The sequence below is a fragment of the Hypomesus transpacificus genome, unplaced genomic scaffold (assembly GCF_021917145.1).
Source record: "Hypomesus transpacificus isolate Combined female unplaced genomic scaffold, fHypTra1 scaffold_101, whole genome shotgun sequence".
Taxonomy (NCBI): Eukaryota; Metazoa; Chordata; class Actinopteri; order Osmeriformes; family Osmeridae; genus Hypomesus; species Hypomesus transpacificus.
This window is the reverse complement of record NW_025813696.1, coordinates 635599-654052: the sequence shown is the minus strand read 5'-3', so window position 1 is coordinate 654052 and position 18454 is coordinate 635599. Positions and strand designations below refer to the sequence as shown.

General features: G+C 48.7%; 3 protein-coding genes across 5 annotated transcripts in view; 2 read left to right on the top strand and 1 right to left on the bottom strand.

Moving 5' to 3' along the window:
* The first annotated feature begins 297 nt into the window (after positions 1-297).
* Positions 298-10445, top strand: stx17 (syntaxin 17). 3 transcript variants are annotated; one of them, XM_047050169.1, is made up of 8 exons: positions 304-444; positions 917-978; positions 1009-1308; positions 1382-1447; positions 3826-4143; positions 4891-4941; positions 6035-6121; positions 8832-10445. In XM_047050169.1, exons 3-8 carry the CDS (start codon positions 1186-1188, stop codon positions 9075-9077), a joined length of 891 nt encoding a protein of 296 aa, XP_046906125.1. In that variant the 5' UTR covers positions 304-444; positions 917-978; positions 1009-1185; the 3' UTR covers positions 9078-10445. The 3 variants fall into 3 exon arrangements, with proteins under 3 accessions (XP_046906124.1, XP_046906125.1, XP_046906123.1); XM_047050168.1 differs by having other exon boundaries at positions 298-356; positions 917-1308; XM_047050167.1 differs by having other exon boundaries at positions 917-1308.
* A 386-nt stretch (positions 10446-10831) lies between these two features.
* erp44 (endoplasmic reticulum protein 44) lies at positions 10832-18157 on the bottom strand. Its single transcript, XM_047050166.1, has 11 exons — positions 18001-18157; positions 16536-16608; positions 16168-16207; positions 15335-15450; positions 14541-14725; positions 14320-14435; positions 14031-14205; positions 13785-13896; positions 13523-13664; positions 12635-12737; positions 10832-12258 (listed from the first exon to the last, which is right to left on the bottom strand). The coding sequence occupies exons 1-11, from the start codon at positions 18055-18057 to the stop codon at positions 12157-12159; spliced, it is 1221 nt and encodes a 406-aa protein (XP_046906122.1). The 5' UTR covers positions 18058-18157; the 3' UTR covers positions 10832-12156.
* invs (inversin) overlaps positions 18108-18454 on the top strand; it is a 22788-nt gene continuing 22441 nt past the window's right edge. Inside the window, 1 exon segment of the mRNA XM_047050162.1 lies at positions 18108-18174. The gene's annotated coding sequence lies outside the window, so the exon portion shown is untranslated.

The window sequence follows — 18454 nt, the reverse complement described above, 5'->3', positions numbered from 1 at the left end:
GAGAGAGAGAGAGAGAGATTCATACTGTCCTCTCATGGTCAATGTAATTTTGCTTGATATAGGATAGGATCGATGTTGTGTATTCATGCAGACAATATAGGGATATTACTTGGCAGATGCACGTTCAATGGTTGCTTTTAGAAAGAAAAGGAAATAAAATCCAATAACGTTTCCCTCGCTGTTAACAGTTGTGCATGTGCCAATACTAATAAAGGTTATTTCATTTTGTATTCTCAAAATGTTCACCAAATTGAACTGAGCGAGGCGTCCGGACAGGAAACGGCCAAAAAGTTTCAACTCTGGTTTTAGGTCGGAAATAATTATTCTGCACACAAGAAGTTGTTTACAAACAGAAGGTTAAGACAATACTGTAGTTAGACACATTTTAATGAAGACCGTTAACCCACCGTCTTATCGACTTGTATTCCGTCGACAGCTTTTACCGTATGTTTAAATAGCTTGATAGCTGTCTGTGTTATCTGCAGCCTATATTGTCTGAAACGCTCGGTAGATTGTTGGCTGCTTGGTATAGGTCCAGTACTAGCTAGCTACAGTACAGTAGTTAGTTATTCAGCTGGTACAGCAAGCTCAACAGATTAGGTAGCTAGTGAGTTACTCCCGTTGGCAAACAAACTAGGCCTATGTAACCAATGATTATAGTTAGCTTGTGCTAGCTAAACTAGGACAACCCGTGACTACCTTTGCTAATGAACTGTTTATTATGTGGTTGTCTTGAAACGAAACACTTGTTCAAGATTGACTAGCTAAACACTTTTGTTTTGAAACAAGATAGCTTGTAAACTGGCTAAATTCATTGTACGTTATTTGAAATTATGGCTATATTAGCTAGAAAACGTTTAGCTGTACATGAGTACGTGTGCTTAAGGGATGTGTGATTTATTCTTGTGATCTGCAGCTACCAAGAGACAGCGTGCGTGCGTGACGTGCTGTGAGGGAGCTGCTGGGGACACTGTCAGGGTGAGGCTGGTGTGACAGCAGCCAGTCAAGGTGAGGCTGGTGTGACAGCAGCCAGTCAAGGTGAGGCTGGTGTGACAGCAGCCAGTCAGGGTGAGGCTGGTGTGACAGCAGCCAGTCAAGGTGAGGCTGGTGTGACAGCAGCCAGTCAGGGTGAGGCTGGTGTGACAGCAGCCAGTCAAGGTGAGGCTGGTGTGACAGCAGCCAGTCATGGCAGAGGAGGGGAGCAAGCTGACTTTGAGGCGCCTGGAGGCTCCCATCCACAAGTTCACTACAGTAGTCCTCCCCACCGACCTGGAGAGGCTGGAGAAACACCACAGCAACATCCAGAAGGTAGGAGCTACTCATGTGTCATACGTAGGTGTGATGTTCAGAGTCACACTCACATTGAGCTGTTTCTTGTCAGTTTCAGCGATGCCAACAGTGGGATCGTCTGCATCAGGAGCACATCAATGCCAGCCGCACTGTACAGGTAAACACACACACACGCAGATACACACACACAGTCCTCTATGCATCAGCCACTTGTTTGTGTGTCTCTGCGTATGTTGAAGGGGTGTGTGTTAGTGTGTGTTGGTGTGACATGGGATGTGTTCACAGGAAAGTCACCATGGCTCTGAAAGTGAAAACGCCACCACCTCTTACACACACATATACTGGCACTCCTATCCTTTCACCACCACCCTGTACTACCCCATGGGAGGGGCAGAGTGCTTTCCCATGTCTGAGAGAGTGTGTGTGTGTCTGAGAGAGTGTGTGTGTGTGAGAAAGAGAGAGTATGTGAGTGTGTGTGTGTGTGTGTGAGTAAGGACAAAAGAAGGACAAGTGAGTAAGGACAAAAGAAGGCAGAAGGACATGCTGGCTGAGAGTGTGTGTGACCCTCTGTAAGAATGCAGAGGAGGGGTGATAATGCAGAGGAGGGGTGATGATGCAGAGGAGGGGTGATGATGCAGAGGAGGGGTGATAATGCAGAGGAGGGGTGATGATGCAGAGGAGGGGTGATAATGCAGAGGAGGGGTGATGATGCAGAGGAGGGGTGATGATGCAGAAGGCCATGCTGGCTGAGAGAGGGGGACTAAGAAGAAACATCACAGTAGTCTGCTTCTTTATCTGCATATGTTTGTCAGATTTTATATTTTCTTCCCTGTGTGTACGTGTATGTGTGTGTGTCTGTTTGTGTTTGTGTAGCTCAGAGTTGAGAGGTTTGACAGGGTTTGTCTCCCTGGCTGTGAGCTGCAGCCAGCATGACCTGCAGCCAGCATGACCTGCAGCCAGCATGACCTGCAGCCAGCAGGACCTGCAGCCAGCAGGACCTGCAGCCAGCAGGACCTGCAGGGGGTTTAGTTGGGGGTCCAGTAGAGAGAGAGGCCCCCTGCCACCCTGGCAGTGTCAGCAAGCTGGAAACAGATGCCAATGTCTCTCCCCCACTGTCAGAGTGACAGCCCAGCCTAACCACAGGCCTGCACCCTGTCACTCACTGGGAGGAAGAGGGGGTTGGTTTGGTGTCTGTTTTAGGGAGCCTATGCAAACAGGTCATTAGCGTGTTGACAGTTGTGCTTCTCTCTGAGGGCTAACTGGCTCAGTGCTAATCCAGTCGTGTGTGTCCCTGTGTGTGTGTACATGTGTGTCCCTGTGTGTGTGTAAGGGTGTGTCCCTGTGTGTGTGTACGGGTGTGTTTATGTTTATTCATCATGTCTAATTAGTGAGGGAGCGAGGTTCTGTATTGGCTGTCTGTTAACCCCTGACCTCAGGTGTACTCTGCCCTGAAGCCTGATGGGATAGAAGTAATCCTCCCAGTCGTGCTCACATGTTCACGGTTAAAAAGCCCTGTTATTATATTGTGTAACCCTAACCCTCCTTCCTGCTCTGAACTTTCCTCCTCTTCGTTTTGCCTCGATTTACTCAATCTATATTCTCTCTCTCTCTATTTCTCTCTATACTCTCTTTGTCTCTATACTCTCTCTATACTCTCTCTGTCTCTCTATTTCTCTCTATACTCTGTCTCTCTATTTCTCTCTATACTCTCTCTGTCTCTATACTCTCTCTGTCTCTCTATTTCTCTCTACACTCTCTCTGTCTCTATACTCTCTCTATCTGTCTATTTCTCTCCATACTCTCTCTATGTCTCTCTATACTCTCTCTCTGTCTCTCTATTTCTCTCTATTCTCTCTCTGTCTCTATACTCACGCTGTCTCTTTATTTCTCTCTGTCTCTATACTCTCTCTGTCTCTCTATTTCTCTGTATACTCTCTCTCTCCGTCTCTCTATTTCTCTCTATACTCTCTCTCTGTCTCTCTATTTCTCTATACTCTCTCTGTGTCTATACTCTCTCTCTGCCTCTCTATACTCTCTCTATTTCTCTATACTCTCTCTGTCTCTCTATACTCTCTCTATACTCTCTCTGTCTCTATACTCTCTCTCTGTCTCTCTATACTCTCTCTCTGTCTCTATACTCTCTCTGTCTCTATACTCTCTCTTTGTCTCTCTATACTCTCTCTGTCTCTATACTCTCTCTGTCTCTATAATCTCTCTCTGTCTCTCTATACTCTCTCTATACTCTCTCTGTCTCTATACTCTCTCTCTGTCTCTCTATACTCTATGTCTCTCTATACTCTCTCTATACTCTCTCTGTCTCTATACTCTCTCTCTGTCTCTCTATACTCTCTCTCTGTCTCTCTATACTCTCTCTGTCTCTATACTCTCTCTTTGTCTCTCTATACTCTCTCTGTCTCTATACTCTCTCTGTCTCTATACTCTCTCCCTGTCTCTCTGTTCTGTCTCTCTATACTCTCTCTGTCTCTATACTCTCTCTCGGTGTGTCTCGGTCTCTCCCTGCCCTCTCCTCTGCAGCAGCTCCGGGCCAACATCAGAGAGATGGAGAAGGTGTGTGGGCGTGTGCGTCCTGAAGATGGCCCCACCCTGGAGAGACTTGTCCAGCCAATCAGAGACCGGGCATCAGCTTCAGCATGCGATTTTCTACTTTTGCATTCAATCCCCACCCCTCCACCTGTCCCCCTCCGCCCCGCCCACCCCTCCACCTGTCCACCAGGCCGTTCTCATGATGAGGAGGATCTATACCATCCTCCACCTGCCACTCAAACCCAGCTCCGCCTTCCAGAGATCCCTGCTGACCAGAGTGCTGCTGAGTCCTGGGACACTCTAGAGGGGGTGTGTGTGTGCATTTGTGTCTGTCAAATATTCACATCAATGATAAATAGTTGGAAAACAAACATTTTGTATAGGGTTAAAGAGCCCTCAGGAAAGCAGTGTTATATTTCTGTTAGGGTTATGGGTGAAACGGGGAACTGTGTCTCTGTTCAAGAGTTTACCAGAGAGTCCCTCAGCAAGCCAGGGGGCAGCTGTGTACCATGTTAGAGCATAAACAGTCAGGGCAGCTGAGTACCATGTTAGAGCACAAACAGTCAGGGCAGCTGTGTACCATGTTAGAGCATAAACAGTCAGGGCAGCTGTGTACCATGTTAGAGCATAAACAGTCAGGGCAGCTGAGTACCATGTTAGAGCATAAACAGTCAGGGCAGCTGTGTACCATGTTAGAGCATAAACAGTCAGGGCAGCTGTGTACCATGTTAGAGCATAAACAGTCAGGGCAGCTGTGTACCATGTTAGAGCATAAACAGTCAGGGCAGCTGTATACCATGTTAGAGCATAAACAGTCAGGGCAGCTGTGTACCATGTTAGAGCATAAACAGTCAGGGCAGCTGTGTACCATGTTAGAGCATAAACAGTCAGGGCAGCTGTGTACCATGTTAGAGCATAAACAGTCAGGGCAGCTGTGTACCATGTTAGAGCATAAACAGTCAGGGCAGCTGTGTACCATGTTAGAGCATAAACAGTCAGGTCTACATGAATACAGTGAAACCTGATAAGATTCATTTCAATGTTTGCGTCTGTCAGGACCTGCAGCAGCTCTGTGGTCTGGTGACAGAGTTCTCTCTACTGGTGCATGTAAGTTTACCCATTCTGCTCTACCTGTGTGTGTGTGGGGGGGGGGGGGGGGGGGGGGGGGGGGGGGGGGCGGCTGTGTGTTGCCTGATGAGGCTGCTCCAGGGTGGAGGGGGGGGCTGTGTGTTGCCTGATGAGGCTGCTCCAGGGGGGGGGGGGGCTGCTCTGCTCTACTGGGGGAAGGTGGAGGAGGAGGAGGGGGTGGAGGAGGAGGAGGGAGGGAGACGGAGCGCGCAGGGGAAACAAGGAACAGGCCGTATGGTGAAGCAGGTGGAGAACAGACGGTTCAGATTATCACTTTTCTCTGGGAGGAGATGGAGGAGACAGAAATAGAGAAATAGGAGAGAGAAGGTGTGGTAATAAAGGAGAGAGAGAGAGAGAAAGGTTGCACAAGGTGATGTAGGGTTGGGAGAAAGCAGAGAGATGTTTTTAGTGCTTGCAGTCTCTCTGGGGTGACTGGTGTCCTTGAGGGACCAATACTCCAGCTCTCAGCCACTGTGTAAACACTCATCTGTGTGGGGAAAGGTCCCAGGGGATTGTAGAGAGCAGCTGAACTGCAGACCGTGTTGGACCGGGGGAAGGAGAGGTGCCCAGCTCAACCCACCAGTAATGTCTGATTCTAGACTCTACACCTCCCTAAACCCTCTCCTCCTGGTGTCTAACCTGCAGGGACAGGAGTATAAGGAGGGAGGGCAGAAGGAACAGGAGGAAAGAAAAGGCAGAAGAGCTAGGAATGGAAAGGAGAGGAAGTGAAAGGATGTGTAGATGGGGGAGGATCAGGAGGAGGGAGGGTCTGTTGTCTGGTTAAGCTGACTGTCCACTGCACAGAGAGATGTAGACACACAGAAAGACACAGCTGCCACTCTGAATATTTCATGAGCTGCTCACAATATTGCCCCCCTCCCTCCCTCTCCTCCCTAATCCCCCTTGAACCTACCTCGAGCCTCTCCCTCCCCATCACCCCCCGCAGGGTCACACACACACACCCTCCCTAATCTGATGGTCTGTGTTGAGCCAGGAGCAGGATCTAGACTGGCAGATCTATCTGGGCGCTGGTGTGTGTGTGTCTCCAGTGTATATAACCCCTGTCTGTCAGTCCCAGCAGGAGAAGATTGACAGCATAGAAGACAACGTCAACACAGCAGTTGCCAGTGTGGAAGAGGGAACCAGGAGCCTGGGGAAGGTGTGTCTGCCTGTCTACCTACCTGTCTACCTACCTGTCTTTCTACCTGCCTGTCTGTCTACCTGCCTGCCTCTCTACCTGGCTGTCTGCGCAGCTGCCTGTCTGTCTACCTACCTGTCTGTCTACCTGTCTGCCTCTCTACCTACCTGTCTGTCTACCTGTCTGTCTATCTGCATGTCGGTCTACCTGCCTCTGTACCTACCTGTCTGTCTACCTGTCTGTCTACCTGCCTGTCTGTCTACCTGTCTATCTACCTGCTTGTCTGTCTACCTGCCTCTCTACCTTCCTGTCTACTTGTGTGTCTGTCAGTGTGTGTGTGTGTGTGTGCGTGCGTTTGTGTGTGTGTGTGTGTGTGCATGCGTGCATGTGCTTGTTGTTTGGGAGATCGATGGCACTTTGCCTCCCAGCCATTCCACAGCATTTGTACCTATTGATCCGCTGGAAAATGGAGGAAAGCTGCAATTAAGGAAATAGAGAGAGAGTGGAGGAGGAGGTTAGGAGGGAGAGTGACAGAGAGGGTAGCGATGAGAGGGCTTGAGAGGAGGGCTGATGTAGTTTGTGTAGCAGGAGGGAGGTGTGAAGAGCAGAGGGCTGAAGGACTGTTTAATAGCCCTTCAGGAGCAGCGTTCCGAATCCTGCTGTCAGCTCAATACAGCCCCTCGCTTTCCTCCTTACCCTCTCTGTATCTCTCTCTCCTCCCCATCCTCTCTCTTTCCTCCTTACCCTCTCTGTATCTGTCTCTCTTCCCCATCCTCTCTCTTTCCTCCTTACCCTCTCTGTATCTGTTTCTCCTCCCCATCCTCTCTCTTTCCTCCTTACCCTCTCTGTATCTGTCTCTCCTCCCCATCCTCTCTCTTTCCTCCTTACCCTCTCTGTATCTCTCTCTCCTCCCCATCCTCTCTCTTTCCTCCTCACCCTCTCTGTATCTCTCTCTCCTCCCCATCCTCTCTCTCTCCTCCTCACCCCCTCTGTATCTCTCTCTCCCCATCCTCTCTCTTTCCTCCTCAACCTCTCTGTATCTCTCTCTCCTCCCCATCCTCTCTCTCTCCTCCTCACCGTCCATCTCTCATCTATCTGTTTCCCCTGTCCTCCCCTTCTCTCTCCTCCTCGCACTCCATCTCTTTCTCTTCTCCTCCCCCTCTCTCTCCACCCTTTCTCCCTTTCTCTTTCTTTCTTTATCTCCCCTATGCTCTCTTTCTCAAACACACAAAGACTTGAACATAGAGAGACATCTCAATGATGTATGTTATGAGCCAAGCAGCTGTTTTCTGTGGCTTGTAGATTCACACACTATTTCTTGTTTGTGTGGAAAATTCTAGAGGAAGTCATCTGGGCATACACTTCCTGTACCTCTGTTAGTCCCTGTCCCCTGCTGTAAGACACAGACACACACATAAACATGTATATCACTGTCTCTCACTGTCTCTCTTTCTGTCTGTATCACTTTCTTTCTGTCTCTCCATCCCTCTCTCCATTCCTCTGTCTATCTTTGTTTCTCCCTCGATCTATCTCCATCCGTCTCTCGTCTCTCTCTCCCTCCCTCAGTGATGTGGTAGCAGTATTGTGTCAGCTCGGGTATGTTATATGTTGTCAGGTCAGGCAATTTTACTTACACACACACTCTTACACACACACTCACATACACACACTCTCTCACACACACACACATACACACACTCTCTCTCACACACGCACGCCACCAGAATTACTGACCTCACTACTCTGAGCTTATGAAAGGTGATTTACCTGAGCTGCTGTGGGGTAGAAGGGGAATATGAGCTGGATGAAATCCACATTTCAGTGTTAATCAACTCTGTGTGTGTATGAATGTGCGTGCTGATGTGTGTTGTGTGTGTACGTGTGGTGTGTGTGTGTAAGGGTGGATGGTCAGAGGAGTCAGTCATTAATTACCAGAGCATCTTCCTCTCTGAAGATAGCTGCAGTAATAACACACAGTACATCTCTAGGATTTTTTTTCATAAATGAGGATAATTAAACTGCAAAAGCTTTGATGCAGGTATGGGAGCCAGGTATGGGAGTCCTCACATCTGTGTTTATGTGTGTGTGTGTGTGTGTGTGATCATGAAAGCTCAGAGACATCTGAACACTCTTATCGTATAGTGTTTTTTTAGACCTCAAAGGTTTCAACACCAAAGAGGTGCGTGCGTGTGTGTGAACTATGCATGTCTGTGTTCACTGTCAACTATTCAATATGAATAAATGTTTCAGTTTGCCCTCTGTTTTCTACAGTCATGTTAAAGCCCCTGTCCTGTTCTGAGTGTGTGTTCTGTTCTGAGTGTGTGTTCTGTTCAGAGTGTGTGTCCTGTTCTGGGTGTGTGTTCTGTTCTGAGTGTGTTCTGTTCTGAGTGTGTGTTCTGTTCTGAGTGTGTTCTGTTCTGAGTGTGTTCTGTTCAGAGTGTGTTCTGCTCTGAGTGTGTTCTGTTCAGAGTGTGTGTCCTGTTCTAAGTGTGTGTTCTGTTCTAAGTGTGTGTCCTGTTCTGAGTGTGTTCTGTTCTGAGTGTGTTCTGTTCTGAGTGTGTGTTCTGTTCTGAGTGTGTTCTGTTCTGAGTGTGTGTTCTGTTCTGAGTGTGTTCTGTTCTAAGTGTGTTCTGTTCTGAGTGTGTCCTGTTCTGAGTGTGTTCGGTTCTGAGTGTGTGTTCTGTTCTGAGTGTGTTCTGTTCTGAGTGTGTTCTGCTCTGGGTGTGTGCAGGCGGTGGGGTACAGCCTGGCTGTGTTGCCGGTGGCAGGTGCCGTGCTGGGGGGCGTGCTGGGAGGTCCGCTGGGCCTGCTGGCCGGCTTCAAGGCAGCGGGGGTGGCGGCTGCTCTGGGGGGCGGGGCGCTGGGCTTCGCTGGGGGAAACCTGGTCCAGAAGAGCCGGAACACCCGTCTGGAGAGCCAGATGAAGCGGCTGACAGCACCGCCCGACACGCCCCCAGATGCTCCGGCGCCACGGTGACCCCAGACCCCGCCCTCCATCTCTCCAATCACAGGCTGAGCTGAGGAATGTCCTCTCACCTTGCTCCTCCAGACTAGCCAATCACAGGCTGAGCTGTGACCTCTCACCTTGCTACTCCAGACTGGCCAATCAGCTAACAGACTGACACTCACTCTGTTAGCTGCTCTGTTAGTTGCTCAATAAAGTTTGTTAAATGGACTGCATTTATATAGCGCTTTTCTACCTTAGTGGCACTCAAAGTGCTTTAAATGTTTTGTCTCTCATTCACCCATTCACACTCCCACTCAAACACATGCAATACACACTACAGAGGACCCTCCCTACCCTGAACTACCGAGGACCCTCCCTACCCTGAACTACCGAGGACCCTCTCTACCCTGAACTACAGAGGACCCTCTCTACCCTGAACTACAGAGGACCCTCTCTACCCTGAACTACAGAGGACCCTCTCTACCCTGAACTACAGAGGACCCTCCCTACCCTGAACTACAGAGGACCCTCCCTACCCTGAACTACAGAGGACCCTCTCTACCCTGAACTACAGAGGACCCTCTCTACCCTGAACTACAGAGGACCCTCTCTACCCTGAACTACAGAGGACCCATCTAGCCTGGGGTAGAGAGGGTTCTGGGCTGGGCTGGTCTTGCCCCATAGAGACTGGAGAAGAGAGAGACCAGGCTCTTGTCTCTACCCCTGAAACACTACAAGAGAGAATCTCCCAGAGACCTGATTACCAACCCCAGAACCAGAGAACCACACAGGTCATTAATCGCAGCCCATTAGTGTGTGTGGAGGGTTAACTAACTCTGGACCCTCCCAGCAGACACCTGTGTGGAGGGTTAACTAACCCTGGATTAAATAGCATATTATCCCTTTAGGTACCCCCACACAGATCACCTGAGGAACTTCCAGTCTATGCAACTCTGCCTGCCATGCTCCGGTCAACAACTTAACTATCATGTAGGGATGTTCTCATGTTGGAATGTTGTCATGTGGGGATGTTCTCATGTAGGGATGCTCTCATGTGGGGATGTTCACTCATGTGGGGATGTTCTCTCATGTAGGAGTGTTCTCATGTAGGGATGTTCACTCATGTGGGGATGTTCACTCATGTAGGGATGTTCTCATGTAGGGATGTTCTCATGTAGGGATGTTCTCTCATGTGGGGATGTTCTCATGTAGGGATGTTCACTCATGTGGGGATGTTCACTCATGTAGGGATGTTCTCTCATGTAGGGATGTTCTCATGTAGGGATGTTCTCTCATGTAGGGATGTTCTCATGTAGGGATGTTCTCTCATGTGGGGATGCTCTCATGTGGGGATGTTCTCTCATGTAGGGATGTTCTCATGTAGGGATGTTCTCTCATGTAGGGATGTTCTCTCATGTAGGGATGTTCTCTCATGTGGGGATGTTCTCATGTAGGGATGTTCTCTCATGTGGGGATGTTCTCATGTAGGGATGTTCTCTCATGTGGGGATGTTCTCATGTAGGGATGTTCTCTCATGTGGGGATGTTCACTCATGTAGGGATGTTCACTCATGTGGGGATGTTCACTCATGTAGGGATGTTCTCTCATGTAGGGATGTTCTCTCATGTGGGGATGTTCACTCATGTAGGGATGTTCACTCATGTAGGGATGTTCTCTCATGTAGGGATGTTCTCATGTAGGGATGTTCTCTCATGTGGGGATGTTCTCTCATGTGGGGATGTTCAATTACAATCGTGAATGAAAAGAAAAGAAACCCGACAGGATCCTGTAAAATGGTTTTATTCTTTCTGTTTTGCTTTTTGTCCCTCTGATATGACTGATCTAGAAATGACCCTTCCTGACCCCCACCCTGTTAGTGAGCTGATAGGAACCCTATCAGGCGTCTGTTAGCCTGAGGAAAGACAGTCGCTGTGTCCCAATACTCTCCTCTACTCCGGTTTCAAAAAAAAAAACAAGAGAAGCAGAAGAGCCATGTGGGCCACTGCTATCTTACTCGAGCTGTGTCTGACCAAAGATGATGAGACCAGAGGTACCTGGACAAGAAGCAGGAGTGAGGAAACATGTTTTATCAGTTGGAGTTTAGTGATCTTCACTTCAAGGCGAGTGTTCTGTAAGACAGAACAAGGACACGTTTCCATCTATCAACATTTAGTATCAGGAAGAGGAGGAGTGCATCTCAACACCGCAGCATGGTTCCCTAGTGTCTTCCTATCCCGTACCTCAGAGTTTATACTTTCTCTCGATAACGGAGGGAGGAGAACGAGAGGGAGCCTCGTCAGAGTGTTGAGATGCGACCAGAGCATCTGCCTTCTCCTCCACCAGAGAACCTGCCCTCTCCTCCACCAGAGCAGCTGCCCTCTCCTCCACCAGAGCAGCTGCCCTCTCCTCCACCAGAGCAGCTGCCCTCTCCTCCACCAGAGCAGCTGCCCTCTCCTCCACCAGAGCAGCTGCCCTCTCCTCCACCAGAGCAGCTGCCCTCTCCTCCACCAGAGCAGCTGCCCTCTCCTCCACCAGAGCAGCTGCCCTCTCCTCCACCAGAGCAGCTGCCCTCTCCTCCACCAGACAGACAGGCTGGTCTACCCACAGATAAGAACCTACTAGAACTGACACTCAAACACTGAGGGAGCCCACTTGTCTGGTTTTCTAAACATGATAAAATTCAGAGAAAAAAAAAGAAACAGGGTGATGAAAAGGAAAAAAATAAAATTAAGAAAACCTTGCATTTAATTAATTTAGGATGACAGACATGCCCACTTAGCACAAACATATTTACAAGCTCAAAAATAAAAGTAAAAAGGCTTTTTTAGTTGTCCTAATGCCTCAAACCCGCACTCTCTTCTTCATCTGTTTCCTCCTTTTTATCCAAAATAAAAGTTGTACACATAAGAGTTATGAAAATATAGAATATTCCAACACAATTTTTTCTTGGACCGCGTCCTCCTCCTCTTCTCCTCCTCCTCTCTACGGGTGCTGAGGGGGTGTTGGGAGTTGCTGTTGGGTCCCACGGGCCTGTCCCAACCCTAACCCTGACCTCTCCCTGACCCCGAGGCGTGGTGTGGGGTTTGAGGGTCACGCTCAAATCGTAAGGTCACAGTTCGTCGCGGTCCCTGAGAATGGTGTAGCGAGTTTCACTGGGGGCGAGCTTCTGGAAGGAGCTCTCTGGAGGGTCACTCGCCGCTACCTGAATCTCCTGCAGCCAGGGGACAAGCAAAGTTAGGCACACACACACACCCTTACAAACACACACGCACCCTTACAAACACACACGCACCCTTACAAACACACGCACCCTTACAAACACACACGCACCCTTACAAACACACACGCACCCTTACAAACACACACGCACCCTTACAAACACACACGCACCCTTACAAACACACACGCACCCTTACAAACACACACGCACCCTTACAAACACACATGCACCATTACAAACACACACGCACCCTTACAAACACACACGCACCCTTACAAACACACACGCACCCTTACAAACACACACGCACCCTTACAAACACACAGCCACCCTTACAAACAAACAGGCAATGTTTGGTCTGCTTTACCTCTCCAGGTGTGATGTCTGTGGGGTCAGGCCCGTGGTGGAACTCTCGATGGAGCTTCCCAGAGTGCAGGTCCAGCACAAACTGCCTCAGTTTCCCAGGGATCCTAGCAAACACACAAAGGAGGAGACACGGTTCCAGCTAGGTATCCAGACAGAAACACCTGAACATGGGCTGGGCACACAGAGGAGCTGATAGAAAGAAAAACATTCTGATTGGACAACCCTGTGTTGGGCTGAACTAGAGATGAACCATCTGTCCAGAACCCCAGCTGTCCTCTGGATAATGAGATGGGGTCAGTGTTCAGAGTCACGTCAGAGCAGCCGAGAAGTCTCTCTCTCACACACACACACGCAAACATATATCCTGCAAATGAAATGATTCACCGTGTGCCACATGCGGAGAGGGCTGGTGATGTGATGTAATTAGGTTGGGGGGGGGGGTCAGCCCTAAGGGCTGCGTCTGATCAAACCCTGATTGGGAAGGAGGAGGGGTGGGGTGTAAATATGATTAGATTAGACCAGATTAGTTTAGCACTAATTGCACGTGCCAAATCATGTCACATTAGCATGGTGTCCCGGCCCCGCTGCAGACTGGATGGGGGGTGACGCGTCTGAGATTCACTTCATCTCAGGGTGGTTAGTGTTAGACTCAACATCTGACAGCAATCTAATGGGAAACCATGGCAACAGGCCAACGCGCTATCTGCAGCTCCACAGACATGGCTCTGACTGCAGCTTATTCAACAGGATGGTCAAAATGACTAATCTGAAACTGAAGGCATTATGTATGTGTATATACATACTGTACACACACACCCACACACAGTATATAAACATTCTGTCCACACAGTGTCCCATCACCAGCAGGATAAGAAGAGAAGGTACTCACGCCAGGTCTTTGTATTCAGGGAAGACGTACATATGCCTGAAGGAGTCGATAGCGATGACAGGGCAGTCAGCGGGTGTCTTCTGAATGTGTAGCAGAGGGTGGCGGAACTTGTCACAGTCCGCATGCAGGAAGTTAATAGACCCTGTGAAGGGAGGGGCCTGGTTAACCAGGAAGCAGGACACCAACAAGGCTCAACAAGGTGAGCTGGTTCACTGCAGCAGCTGATGCACTGGAACCCCATCCACCCACACCCACACACTACCTTTCTCGCTGATGAGCTGGCGAGCCACCTCGTGCTGAAACTGCTCCAGGCTGGTGGTGTCCTCCTTCAGATGGAACAGAATGAGGAACGGAATCCCTTCCTCTGTCAGCTCCTGGACAACACACATACACACACAGATATATGAGGTGGTTTAGTGCAGGGAGAGTGTAAGTGTGCAAGTGTGTTTGTGTGTGTGTCGGGAGTGAGTGTGTCTGTGTGTTGGTGTGGCCATCCAAATGAGCTCACCTCTCCGTTTTCGAAGGTTATCTCTCGGACCAGGGGAACACACTTGTCCTGCGCCCAGGCGTACGTCAGGTCAAAGTTGGTTAGCGAGCCGAGGTACACCATGTCAGGAATGGTCTCTCCTACAGGCTTGTAGATGACGTTGTCTCCACTGAATCTTTCTGTGTCAGACACCTCACTGTCCGAGAGAAGGGGGGGTTATCACGTGACAGAGACCCAGACAGAGAGCATGTGTGTGAGCCAGGAGGGCTGGTGACCCTGCAGGAGACTGCCATGCCACAGCCCGTCTCACCCCAATGCAGCAGAGAAGGAGCAGTCGTCTCGTAGGATGTTGGCCACCTTCTGGAAGGTACGGTAGTTGTCCGAGTTCTTCTGCTCAAAGTAACCGATGATGTTCCGCTTACTCCTCTGAGGAGAGACACAGAGGAGTTATTTAAACAAATCATTGGATTTTGAGTGTGTGTCATGCGTGTGTAGTTCCAGGTGAATGTGTGTCATGCGTGTTCCACTCACATCCACAGTATTGACCTCCTCCAGGGACTGGAGTTCTTTAACTGGGTCGACTTTCTGCTGGCGGATGAAGTCTGCAATGGCTGAGACTGACCTCTGACCCCGGTACTCCCTCTTCATCATCATGCCATTCCTGAACAGTTTCAGCGTTGGGTACTTACTGATGCGGTACCTCTGGGCTATGTCCGCTACGCACACAGGACGGGGGAGGGTTAACACACAGGTATGGAGGGATGTAAAGGACAGGCCGGGGAAGAGAGAGAAGAAGAGCGAAAGAGTGTGGGGGAATGACTGATAGAGAGACCAGCGACTAAAGACACTGCCGTCAGTCTCCTCTGATCTCAAAGATGAAAGCAGGCCCCCGCGGAGAGTAAATATAGATGTGTGTGTGAGTGTGTGCGTGAGTGTGTGTGAGTGTGGCAGGTGTCAGTCTCTCTGCAGGGTGTCTCTAAGCCTCCCATCTTCACAGGCTGTGGCAGTTTTGTCATTAGTCTTCAAACAGTTTGCAGGTCATCAATAATTCTCTTTAATTTGCTTTATCTCAAAGGCTGTGCCTGATGGTCTATGTGTATTTGTGTGTGTGTGTGTGCGAGCGAGCGAGCGCAGTTCAGATGTGGGCCTTATCACATATTGTGTGAGTGTGTTGTACAAATGTTTTATAACATTACCATTTTATAATACAGTGAATATTGAGGCATATGCGTGTGTGTAGCTCACAGTGCTTGTCACAGTGTGTGTGTGTGTGTGTGTAACTCACATTGCTTGTCACAGTGTGTGTGTGTGTGTGTGTAACTCACAGTGCTGGTCACAGTCAACTCGTGCAAACACCACCTGGGAGGCGTCTGGGTACTCCTCTCTCGCCACATTGGACGCCTCCTCGAAGATGGGGTGGAGCATCTGGCTGAACCTACACCTGGGGGTGAGAACACTGTTACAGCCACACCCACTAACACCTGACTGTCTGTTCACTGGGGGTGACAACACTGTTACACTGTTAAAGCCACACCCACTAACACCTGACTGTCTGTTCACTGGGGGTGACAACACTGTTACAGCCACACCCACTAACACCTGACTGTCTGTTCACTGGGGGTGACAACACTGTTACAGCCACAACCACTAACACCTGACTGTCTGTTCACAGGGGGTGACAACACTGTTACAGCCACACCCACTAACACCTGACTGTCTGTTCACTGGGGGTGACAACACTGTTACGGCAACACCAGGGTTTGTTAGTTAAGGTGGTAGGGTGGGGTTTGCCGTCAGGCCGGGGGGTGGGGGGGCTAGTTTGTGCGATAGACTAATGCGTTCTGCAGAGAAGGGGGAAGGGAGACTGGCGTAAAACAGGACAGAGTAACCCGGCGGATAGCGGAAATATATTTTTTTAAACTTAGTTAAGGCGGCAGACATGTGTTGCTTAGGCGGCCGCCTTAACTGAAAAGTGCTGAGGGAAACCCTGAACACCTACTAACACCTGACTGTCTCTTCTCAGTGACAAGACAACAACATGCTTAAGACAGCATCATTTGGTTATCATAAAACAGGATCTGACCTATGCAGAATGTTATCTGATATTGATGCTGACAGTTGCGTGTCATGTGACAGGAGGGAGCAGGAACACACTTACCAGTCTGCATAGAAATTCACCAACGACACTCCTGCATTATCTGAAAATAAGCCAACACATGTTAGACTGGCTATGATCACAAACAGTACTCTGAATTACAAGTGTTAATAAAGAAGCTTTGAGTAATGGGGGGGGGGGGGGCTAGTATAAATAGTTGAGTGTGGGTACAATTATCTGTCCTAGAGAGAGGAAAGAGAGAGATGGAGAGACAGACCATTCCTTGACCACAGAAATACTGTTGCAAGTATTCACTTCTGTTCCTTGATTTTGTGCTGTACTTTCTAAACACACTATTTGCATGTTGCTTTGGATAAAAGCATGATAAGAGCATGTGCTAAATGAGTAGAATGTGAAAGAGCAAGACGTACTGAGGATGTCATCGATGTTTCCAGAATCTAGACTGGTGATCTCAGCCTTCCCTGGGGAGGAAAGACCCATCACCTGCGCGCGCGCACGCACACACACGCACACACACACACAAACAGAGAGATGAGCCTACAGCATCTGAATACCAGCTTGTTATGCAGCATCTAGAAAAACCTGATTCACACACAAATGAACAGTTCTAGATTGGTATATAAATATCACAACAATGTGCTACAAGACAGACAAATGTATCTGAAGAGCATTTCAGACTACTGAAGTCTGAAATGTGGGTCAATCCCACACTAGAGCTCCCCCAGCATGACAGACCAAACTCATGCCCCCTCTTCCTGAGACTCTTCCAGCAGCTGCTAGCAGCCTGAAGGGGGAAAGCACTTCTCTCTGTTGCACACATGAACAACACAGCAACAGGACACAGAACAGAGGCTAGACCTAAAGGTGGTTACAGCCTCTGAGGGGAAAAGGTGCTCATCTGAAGGTATCAGGTCACGTGATATCCTGTTAAGCAGGATGTGGCTGTGGTACAATGCTCCAATATTTGCTTAAGTTAACAAGCTTATGTTTCAGTGCTGTGTCCTTAGGATTCTGCATTGTGTACAACCACGCTCCCTCTCAACCAAAAACACGCATTATAGCTATTTCCAGAATCTAGGCTGTGGATGCCAACTAGGTGACCATTAAGTAGACACTGCCCTCCTTGTCTCTCTCCTACACCCTTAAGATACCTCATCTACTGATGAAGAATAAAGGACATGACTGGTATTCAAAAACATAGCTTCATCAGCATGTATTTGGAAGATAATGATCAACAAAAACTGTGGAAAATAAATGTAAAAAGCACTACCCTGCGGGTGGAAAAGTTATACAGGCCTCAACTGTGAGCAGCAGAGCAGTAGCGTGTCTATTTCCGGGTTGTAAACCAATAGAAATGAGCCACAACAGAGGAATTCACAAACCGGCTGGCTAGCTAGCAGCATTTAAATAACTTAAGATTCAGCCCATAAAGAAGAGTAAGTGATTAAAAATATTTGTGAATTTGGAATAACCAGCTAACCTTTTTTTAAACGATTAACGGTTAGTCTTGTAGCTCGTTAACGTTAAATGCATGTGAAGAAACGAGTGGCTGATTGTGCAGGCTGTGCTAGCAAGAGGGCTCGCACACTAGTGAGCGCTATGTTTGTCTGCTAAGATAGATTGATTTTTGTGTGCTACATTGTCAGGTCATGCTTACTAACCATTTACCTAACTTCCTTTGAAAAGACATGATGAGAAAATGTCAGCAAAGGCCGATGGCCATTTGTGATGCTTGCTCCTCCACCATGAAATATTAAGCTAACTAGCCTGTCTCCTATACAGTGAATTAGCTAGCTAACTTTAGCAGCTAGCTGTGACAGTGCAGCTCAGAAGGTGAAGCAGTTCGGCATACAAAGTTACATCGCATGTGCTTACCAGCAATATCGTGACGTAGCGGGTATCGATAAAGGGTAATATTGGTGACAGTTTCATTGTATAGTGGAGTTAGTAGAGGTTGTGATGTTGTTCGGTCTTTCTCGACGCCACTGACTTCACTGCAGCAGGAAACGGACGGAGAGTTTAGCTTCCACAGAACCCACGGTGACCACGGTAATGTGATAAAGACTTCCGGGATATGCCACTTATGTGGATGGGAAATGTAGTTAAGTGGGGTTCATCAAGCACTAGGATTGTGCACTGATGCTAACAGCAAAACAACTTCAAATATGTCCGTGTATTTGGGTAAACAGTAGAGATGGGATTTGTAGTATTTTACGTTTTGCCACCCAGATGTTTGCGGTCCGAAACGTTTTGCTTGGACAACTTCGCCCATTATATTTTCTGTAGAGAAAGGCGAAGCGAAGGGTACCTTCAGCCAAAAAAAGAAATA